At 37.9% G+C, this 10,442-nt stretch overlaps 1 protein-coding gene across 1 annotated transcript in view; it reads right to left on the bottom strand.

Annotated features, from left to right (window-relative positions):
* Positions 1–4,762: 4,762 nt before the first annotated feature.
* LOC107562136 (uncharacterized protein KIAA0930) overlaps positions 4,763–10,442 on the bottom strand; it is an 11,953-nt gene continuing 6,273 nt past the window's right edge. Inside the window, exons 6-10 of the mRNA XM_016246714.1 lie at positions 7,801–7,941; positions 7,517–7,705; positions 7,226–7,385; positions 6,144–6,299; positions 4,763–6,043 (exon numbers count right to left, since the gene is read on the bottom strand). Coding sequence (XP_016102200.1) covers positions 6,003–6,043; positions 6,144–6,299; positions 7,226–7,385; positions 7,517–7,705; positions 7,801–7,941 — 687 coding nt within the window. The 3' untranslated portion in view covers positions 4,763–6,002. The remainder of the gene's footprint in view (positions 6,044–6,143; positions 6,300–7,225; positions 7,386–7,516; positions 7,706–7,800; positions 7,942–10,442) is intronic.

Below are 10,442 nucleotides of genomic sequence, written 5' to 3'. Positions count from 1 at the left end.
CTGCCAAGTAAATTACACTGTCAAGGTCCAGAAAAGTATGAAAGACATCGTCAGAATAGTCCATCTGCCATCAGTGATTCAACCGTAACTTTATGAAGCGACGAGAATACTTTTTGTACTCGAAGAAAACAAAAATAACAACTTTATTCAACGATTCGTCTCCTCTGTGTCTCTCCGCATCACCGTAGCGCCATTTTGGAGAATACCCGCTGAACGCAAGCAGCGTACGCTATTCTGTGTCAGCCGCGCCACAAGGATACGTTTTCTACGTGTATTTACGCTTTGATTTGAACGAAAACAGCGCGTCCGTGCAGCGCGGCTGACACAGAATAGCATACGCTGCTTGCGTTCATCGGATATTCTCCAAAATGGCGCTACGGTGATGTGGAGAGACACAGAATAGACGAATTGTTGAATAAAGTCGTTATTTTTGTTTTCTTCGTGTATAAAAAGTATTTTCGCCGCTTCATAACGTTACGGTTGAACTGCATGGAAGATGGACTATTCTGACGACGTCTTTCATACTTTTCTGGACATTGAGAGTGTAATTTACTTGGCAGTCAATGGGACAGTCACAAGCCTCCCGGTTTTCATCCAAAATATCTTAAATTGTTTTCCGAAGACGACCAAAGCTTTTACGGGTTTGGAACGACATGGGGTAAGTGATGAATGACAATTTTCATTTTGGGGTGGAGTATCCCTTTAAGTTTATGTATTTGTGTTTAAAAATGTTTTGTAATCATTTAAAACAATTAGTTGTACATATTTTTATTTGTAAATTAAAATATTTGTAAAAGGGGAAATCCTGCAGTAACATGCAAAATGTGGGAGACGGCAATATTATGTTTTTGGTAATGATTCATTTTAAAATAGTTTTCAATACAACAAATCAGTTCAATAGATTGTGCACAAACAGAACTGCGTTAAACCGTTGCAAAATCACATCAAATTCAACATCACAGTCTGCAACATTCAGCCATCTAAATGACTTCACATTATTTAGAGTTGGCAGTTTGTGAATTCTATGTGAAAACAATTTATATTGCGTTGTCATTACTGTCTGTATGCAGAAAACATACAGCATTATGTGCTGTCCAATTTGTTCTGTGTGGTTCTTTTAAAAGAATCAGTCGAACCTGCTGGTGAATCCAACTGAGACAAACACTGGAGTCATCAGCCTGAATCATGGACTGAAACCACAAATTTGTATAATTAGTGCAACTCAGTAGTAACTGTAGTAAAATCACTACATAAATACAATTCGTACACACATATGTACAGAGCTGTGTAGATTACTTACAAATTGTAATCCGTTACTGATTATACATAATATTATGAAAATTGTAGTTAGCCTCGTAATCTAAGGTACTCATTTTAGGTAGGCTAATGTTTTCTTCTGATTACTTTTTATATTTAGATTTAGACTTTTAGATTACTTTTTATCTAACTTGTTTTAAACTTACCATTGAATGTATACCATATTGATATAAAAACGCAAAGAGGAATAAAATAATATATTCCTTTTTTTTCCCAACATCATAAAATGCATTAAATATTTCGTTCTACGCAGTATTTTATAAATGAGGCCCCAGGTTTCCCAAACTAGGCTTAATATAAGAACTTCAGTGGGATGGTGAGTTGATAAAAGGCTAATAATTAATTAAACACTAAAAATAGAAATATTTCATTTGTTTACCTGTATGTCAGTGTGACCATTAAGCGGTCAAACTGTAACATGCAAATATGTTGTTAAATTATTGAACTATTAACTTCCTCAGAGATATTTCATAAATTATTTAATGTCAAAGTGGTTTTGGCTGACAAAACGTTTGGGAATCCATTTAAAAGAACTATGGAGAATCGATAAATTATGAATGATTTACTACCATTGTGTGAATCATATGTAATCACGTAATCCATAAAAAGTAACTGTAATCTGATTATTAGCATTATAAACTGTAACATACTCTAATTACGAGTTCTTGATTTTTGGAATCTGATTACGTAATCCAGATTACATGTAATCAGTTATTACCCAGCTCTGCATACAAACCTGCATTAAGCCAACCACTCATTCATCTGTTGGCCAGATCAATGACATCTAGCGGTATGACCAAAGCCGCTTTAAGGCTTTTTTTCTTTATCAATAATAACACCATCTGTTTTGCCCAGCAAATCTTCCTTTACTGAAATTTAGTAATGTAGCGAGTTCAACACAAGCTTCGAAACACAGATTCAAAACAAAAGATTTGTCAAGTCACCTTTATTCATATAGTGCTTTATACAATACAAATTGTGTCAAAGCAGCTTTACAGTGTGAAACAGGAAAGTAGTTTCTCAATAATGCAAGAGGACAATAACAAACAGTCAGTCTTTCAGTTACAGTCAGTACATTGTTGATTCAGTGATGTCCAGCTCAGTTTAGCTCTCTTCCAGTAGTGTCTGTGCAATCAAGCCTATATTGCCAGAAATTGTGTCCCCAACTAAGCAAGCCAAAGGCGACAGTGGCAAGGAACCAAAACGGAGACAGAAATGGAGGGAAAAAACCTTGGGAAAAACCAGGCTCAGTCGGGGGGCCAGTTCTGTTCTGGCCTGGCGAAACCAGCATGGTGTGGCTTAATTCCAGGCTGCAACACAGGTCAGATTGTGCAGAGGACTTGTCTGGTTCCCATGTTCTTGTCCCGATGGCCGTCTAGTTGACGAGGTCTTCACAGGGGATCTGTCTCTGGGGCTCATCTAGTTGACATGGTCTCCACTGACATTCAGGGCTGTAGAGGTCGTCTCTAGGTGCTGATCCACCATCTGATCTGGATACACAAGACTGGTTCTATGTGGCTACAGTGACCTCGGAATAAGAATAAAACAGACCAATGTGTTGCTTATGAGCATAGATGCCATTCTTCTTACGATGTAGTGAGTACATCGGGTTTTATGGGAAGTGTTCCCGTTCCAGTTGACCTAATTAATGCAGCCTAACAATACTTTAATGGATTTGAGTTATAGAAATGCGATAGTGTGTTATGTGTATGCCAGGTTAAAGAGATGGGTCTTTAATCTAGATTTAAGATGACAGAGTGTGTCTGCCTCCCAAACAATGCTAGGTAGATTATTCCAGAGTTTGGGTGCTAAATAGGAAAAGGATTAAGTGTTGGACAGTGTTTTAGGTTATTACATGCTTCATGAAGCTGTCAGTGTGTCGAAAGCGCCCATCACTAATCTACAGTACACAACCAGTAAGAGGATTTAGTTTGGTAAGTTTTGTTGCAGTAGCCTACATGGTATGTTCATTTATATTGCATTTAGTCATTTAGCAGACGCTTTTATCCCAAGCAACTTACAACGTCTCCTGGTTTCTGCTTCGACAAGGAAAACGTTTCCTACAAGTGCAAGTCTAAAGGGGCAAGTTTTTCTTTTTAAAGAACAATTAGAATAGAGATGGCTAGAGTTAGAGGGTCAAATAAAGATGGAAGAGATGTGTTTTTAGCCGATTCTTGAAGATGGCTAAGGACTGCTCAGACTGAGTTGGGCAGGTCATTCCACCAGGAGGGAACATTTAATTTAAAAGTCCGGGAAAGTGATTTTGTGCCTCTTTGGGATGGCACAATTAAGTGTCGTTCACTTGCAGAACGCAAGCTTCTAGAGGGCACATAAGTCCGAAGTAATGAATTTAGGTAAAGGGGTGCAGAGCCAGTGGTGGTTTTGTCAAACATTAATGCCTTGAATATTATGCGAGCAGCTATTGGTAGCCAGTGCAAATTGATAAACAGAGGTGTGACGGGCATTCTTTTCAGTTCGTTAAAAATGTATCTTGCTGCCTCGTTCTAGATTAATTGTAACGGTTTTATAGAACTGTCTGGAAGACCAGCCAAGAGAGCATTGCAATAGTCCAGGCTGGACAGAACAAGGGCTTGAACAAGGAGTTGTGAAGCATGTTCCGGAAGAAAGGGCCTGAATAAAGCAAATCTGCAGGACTGGGCAGTTTTAGCAATGTGGTCTGAGAAAGTCAGCTGATCATCAATCATAACTCCAAGGTTTTTGGCTGTTTTTGAATGAGTTATGGTTGATGTGCCTAACTGGATGGTGAAATTGTGATGAAACGATGGGTTTGATGGCAGCTCAAGCAGCTCTGTCTTGGCAAGGTTGAGTTGATCCTTCATCCAGCAAGAAATCTGTTAGACAAGCTGAGATGCGAGCAGCTATCGTCAGAGCATCAGGATGGAATGAGAGGTAGAGTTGAGTGTCATCAGCATAGCAGTGATACGAGAAGCCATGTTTCTGAATGACAGAAACTAGTGATGCCATGTAGACAGAGAAGAGAAGTGGTCCAAATACTGAGCCCTGAGGCACCTCAGTAGTTAGATGTTGCGACTTGGACACCTCACCTCTCCAAGATACCTTGAAGGACCTAACTGAGAGGTAAGACTCAAACCACTGGAGTGCGGTTCCTGAGATGCCCTTTGCCAATAGGGTTAATCAATAATTATTTTTACCCAAAATTGTTAGATTATTATCAGTTAAATTTTACTGAACTTTACAGTTATCGAATTGAAGTCAATCAAAACTACACTGATTTGAGCTAAATAATAAGACCATTGTATTTTTAGAGCAGCAGATTCTGAATTTGTCTCATATTTGAAGAAGTTTGTATCAGTCTGTAGCTCTATATTAACTGGTGATTCCTTCACATGTTGCAGTCTCCTAGAATTTGTGCGATATCCCACAATACACTTTTAGTAATTGGACAATAAATTTGAACAAGAGCTTTTTTTATAATGTGTATTTTCATAAAGATGTACAGAAAAGGTGTGTATATATTACAACATAAATACGACAACATGCACATTTACTGCTAAATTACCACTTGATACAAAAGCGCATGTAAAGCGTTTAACAAACTGGGACTTCCTTAAAAACAGCCTTCCACTGAAGCTTTGCACCTCAAGCAAAAAATTAATTAAAACTGAAGACTAGGATCTTAAAATAGTTTGAACAACACCTTCAAATGCTGCTGGCAAATCTGCCTATCAAATATCAAATAGATATTAAAGCTGTCAGATCAGTTATTACATTCCGCTGACACACACGTACAAAACAAAATAATACTGACACTTTGGGTTGGCTATACATGTTCAACTCCAAAAGCCCTTTAGTGCAAAAGAGTATTCAAAACAAACTAGACGACAGTCACCAAACTTGAAGAAACACAGCGGAGAACAAACCCAAAAATAAAAAAAGCAATGTCTGCTGGGTGGGATCATGTGATCTAGTGTCATGTTTAAGGACAAAGTGTCTTTGTGGACGGAGATGTTTCCAAGAACTGTGCTCAGGTGGTGTCGTCATCCATCTGCCGGAAACGGCCAACGAAACATAGTCTTCTCAGGAGATACGTCATGTTCACTAGTATTTGGAAATCATAAATCCCCTTGAACATATCAAGTAACAGACAGTCGTGTAAGTACAGGAGGACATTTGCTGGACATTCAGCAATGGGCTATCAAAAGGACGACGTGTGATATATATATATTAGCTGGTTAGCGAAATATTAAGGCCTAGAGCTGCAAGGAAACGTCCTTTGGAAAATATACTACACACAAAATCAGTAATATCGTTAAACCTAGGAGTGTCTCATGAAGGAGGGTTGAAGGGAGACGGCTGTGGTCGGTACAGTTCACCGAGTATCTAAGCAGCAGTGTATTTACAAAAACGACATTCGTTTATTAGGTTTCATCTCCCAATAAACATTTCCCTTTTGTGTCACAGTCTAGTGCCACTTTAGTTCCAGGTCTCGAGCCATTCTGAAGCCGCGGGCAGAGGAACATGTGGAAGAGGCACTTCTTCATGGAGTTGGTTTCTTAGGTATCCCTTTTCCTCTTCTTGTTCACTGTTGTGTATTGTTCATAGTTTTTGTTTTTGGTTATCTGTTCGTACGCCACACGGCGGTTCCTCAGAGGCCTGATGTGAGGAGGCACTTGGTAATGTGGTTTTTGGGGAGTCAGTAAATGCTATGTCATCAAAATGGGCTTTTGTCTCACCTCCAGAATATCTAAAAAAGAAACAAAGGAACCATTTAGCCACTACAATTAGTGTTCACGACTAACAGATGTAAAAGAAGCATGTTTGTATGGAGGGCAGGTGTGCTGTACCTGTGGTGATGCGATGCAAAGGAAGAGTCACGTAGGTGAGATGAGAATACAACAGAAAATACTCCTCTTTTCTGTTCAGCTTGAGCCAAGAACCCACCAGCGAGCGGCCCGTTCCTGACAGAGAGCGGGAGCGCAAGTTTGTGGCATTGCACATGTCTGAGGAAAGAGGAAAGTACCTTTAATTTCACTTTAAAACTGAAACTATCACTGTTGCAAGGAAGGAATGCTTTTCCACCCACAAAATTGCTGGCATATTTGTTTTTATTTCTTCCTGTTAAAACAAGGACTATCAATAAGATTATAGAAAATTTGTATTTTCTAAATATGAATTTTAGACATGCAGCATTTCATTTTATATATGTGACTCTGGACCACAAAACCAGTCATAAGTAGCACAGGTATATTTGTAGCAATATCCAAAAATACATTGTATGGGTCAAAATTATAGATTTTTCTTTTATGTCAAAAATCATTAGGGTATTAAGTAAAGATCATGTTCCATCATGTTTTTTCAGATTGTGTGCATTGAATTTATTTAATACACGAGTTTCACAATTTGAGTTGAATTACTGAAATAAATGAACTTTTCCACAACATTCTAATTTATTGAGATGCACCTGTATATATTATATAACAGCAGATTTTTTAAGAGGTGAAATTACTTGAAACATACATAATCATATAAAATTACAGTTTTCAGATGAAGAAATTCAGATATTGTAAAATTCTGAAATTCAAAAGTTTAGTTTGAAATTTAAATTCAGATCATACAAAACTAGGCCACAGATTATATCTTCCCCTTCCATGTCCCATAGGACAAAGTAGAGGTCATTAGAATAGCCGAACTGCGTTATTATTTGCTGCGGTAATTTGCCGTTTCAGACGGCGAGATATCACAAATAGATCAGAAAATGAATGCTGAAAACTCTTTTAATCAGTATATTCACAGCTAATTTTACCTCTAAAAAAATATCAGAACCAAAACAACCTGTTTAAAGATTAAAAAAACTAGGCTATAAAATACACCACTAAAACTGTTCAATGTTGTTAAATGCGAATACTGTTCCAGTGCATTTGCGTACCTTCATTATCCTCTTCTCTGAAAAACTCCTCACTGTCGTTTGCCGAGTGTGATTTCTTCATCTCAGCAATTCGGTTTCGGGGCACTTTCCGTCGGAGTGACGGTGAGAAGAAGGAGGGTCTGTTTTTCTCCGGGGTCGGGGGAGTGCTGAATGATGTCACCTATGAGGAAAACAGGGCTATCAATTACTTCAAAAACGTAAATTAAAGCAATGCAGAGAACAAATGCAAATGGTTTGTGCATTAATTGAAAACATCTAATGAAGTGAGAATAGAAAATGGGTTTAACTGACCCTCTCGTGAAGAGGCGAGTCTTGGTCCTCTTCAGTGCCACAGGGTGAGGTGTCTCCAGTGGGCACACGACTCACGGCCATCTCAGCATGACCTTTCCCCTGAGGACCCTTCATCCGCACAAACTCCATGTTGTTGTACTTGTAGAAGCCGAATGACATCCGCTGGGCCATCTTAGCAGCCACGCTTGCCTATAAAGATGTACACACAAGACATATCATGAAATACACACAAGAAGCATGTATAAGACAATAAATACTTTGGACAAATGTAAAAGGAAGCATACCCGGTTATCATAGACCTTCTTGAGAGCCTCGTAGCGGATGGAGCCCTGGAAGATGACACCCTGAAATGTGTTGCTTTTGTCACTGGCCACCAGCTCCACACATACCATCTCACCTTCTCCAACAGTCATATCGCTGAACACCTGCCCAACACACACACACAACAATCACAGCCAATTATGACAGCACTGGTTATACAGAATTACTAATTATTAGGGCTGTGTTTTTGTAGTACAGCTCACCAGTGGTACAATTCCCACTGTTTTGTCTCCTCCGTTTTGTTCAACACATTTAATTTTTAAATGACAGAGTATAATTCAGCAGCCACCCAGCTGTGTGTAACGGGAGAAAAACACACTTTGTCTTGAATCTGCAGACAGTGCGATGTTTACGAGCAGAAGCATTATCATGACATTACACAGCATAACACACCATGATTTAGATCTAATCAGCACAAAGTACAAACAGACCATAAGCTGGAACTAAAATGGCTGGTAGTGAGAAGCAGGGTTATTGTTGTTAACTAAAACAAAAACCATTAAAACATTATTCATTACTTGAAATAAAATAAACATTAACAGAAAAAATGTTTTGGACAAATGTACTTTGGACTTTTTTTCCCCAACTAGTTGCCAAGGCAACATTTTTCTTTTCCGTTTAGTTTAAACAACAAAAAGCATATAGACATAAAAAAATGACAAAATCACAAAGCAAAATTACTAAAACTTTAAATAAAATGAGAAAAGAAAATATATAAATGAAATGTAACTTAAAATACTCTTGTACTCTAATTGAATACTTTTGAATACATTTGTGCACCGAAAAAAAGAAGTGTGGAATGTTGGACACTTTATGCACTCAACTGATGCATTAAAGGGGTCATATGACATTGCTAAAAAAACATTATGGTGTGTATTTGGTGTAATGCAATGGGTTTATGCGGTTTAAGGTTCAAAAAACACATTATTTTCCACATAATGTACATTATTGTTGCTCTTCTATGCCCCGCCTTTCTGAAACGCGTCGATTTTTACAAAGCTCATCGGTCTGAAAAGCGAGGTGTACGCTGATTGGCCAGCTATCTAGTGCATTGTGATTGGCTGAATACCTCAAGCGTGTGATGGAAATGTTACGTTCCTTACCATACTGTGATGCCGTGTCCCAGCGCGATGAGACAAAACCAATAAAACCCATTACAAACTAGGCATTTGTTGCATCCAGTGGGGAAATAATTACTGATTATAATGACTTATACTGTCTTTTTACGCATTGCGTTGCGTATTGCGCCGTGTAAACATAAAACCATGTCTGCATTTGTGATCGGAGGAACGACAAACAACAACTTTTTTTTTCAGAAACAACAGTGTAGCAGCTCTACACTGCTCAAAACTCGCGTTTGAATCATCATTGGCAAATTCTTTAAATATAAAAAAATTGTACTTACAGTCAGAAGCGCCAGACTGTTCTTGCAAAGTTGGAACTGCCCCACTTTATAGAAACAGCCTTTGTGCCACAGACGCATTGTAGGCTACTCTGCAGGTTCAGGCAGTGGTGTAATGTACTTAAGTATTTTTTGGGAGTATCTGTACTTTACTTGAGGTTTTATATTTCAGCCAACTTTTACTCCACTACATTTCCTAATTAAAATGTATACTTTTACTCCAATACTTTTCCCTGAAGCATATTCGTTACTTACTACAAAATAGTCAGAAGTCAGAAGAACACGGACTGCAGGAAAGCAGGTTTGACGAATCAGTGGTCTGGCGTCTGCAAGTTACTCTTAAAAACACCTTTTGCTCATGTGCAAACAAGTGCGTGCAACCACTCGACTTAAGTGGTGATTTCATTTTCCACTCAAGTCGAGTCTGGGGTCTGTGATATACATCTACGATAATATGGTAAGTGTTGTTGATGTAATGATGTGCGATCTGACATTATCGAGTATATCACCAAATCACACACAAAGAGTTGTGTGTAGATTTATTAGTCTATTAAAACTCAAAATTCAAGGTATTCTAAATTGCAGATAGCAAAAATGCTTCTGTATGCTTTTTATATTCATATAATCTAATATAGTTACCTTAATCTATGTCACACAAAGAGTACTGTTTTTCTGCAGATATCAGCATAACAAATTTAATAATCACTTTATACAAGTTCAGTAAAGTTAGCAATAAGTGACTTAGCCTACATTTTAGACATAATATTGCTTGTTTTTGCTAGATTTTGCCAACGAAAATAGTTCCAGAGATCACAGCACTGTTTTGCGTCTCTGAGCAATGGTGTTTACTTTTTGAATGAATCAGCTTTTTGCACGAATCGGTTGAATAAATGATTCAGTGATTCAGTCATTTACACAGTCAAAATGCTTTGTTCCTGAATGAATCAGCGGTTTGAACGAATCTGTTGAAGCTCAATGACTCACTCATTCGTCATATACCATAACAGTCTTACTTTAAATGATTTAAATTCAAATGAAAACAATTCAACGTTTTATGTTAAAAACAAAACATTATTTATTCATCTGTAACTGCAGGTTAAATGCATCCATGTCCCCTCTGAGATACATTAAACTGTGTAAATACATCTAAATATCACTTCAGATGCAGATTCCAGAAATGTTTTCTTATGTTGGAATGAAAGA

This window comes from Sinocyclocheilus grahami, unplaced genomic scaffold, assembly GCF_001515645.1.
Source record: "Sinocyclocheilus grahami isolate Dianchi unplaced genomic scaffold, SAMN03320097.WGS_v1.1 scaffold809.1, whole genome shotgun sequence".
Taxonomy (NCBI): Eukaryota; Metazoa; Chordata; class Actinopteri; order Cypriniformes; family Cyprinidae; genus Sinocyclocheilus; species Sinocyclocheilus grahami.
The sequence above is the reverse complement of the archived record's forward strand: the minus strand, read 5'-3'. Positions and strand labels throughout refer to the sequence as shown.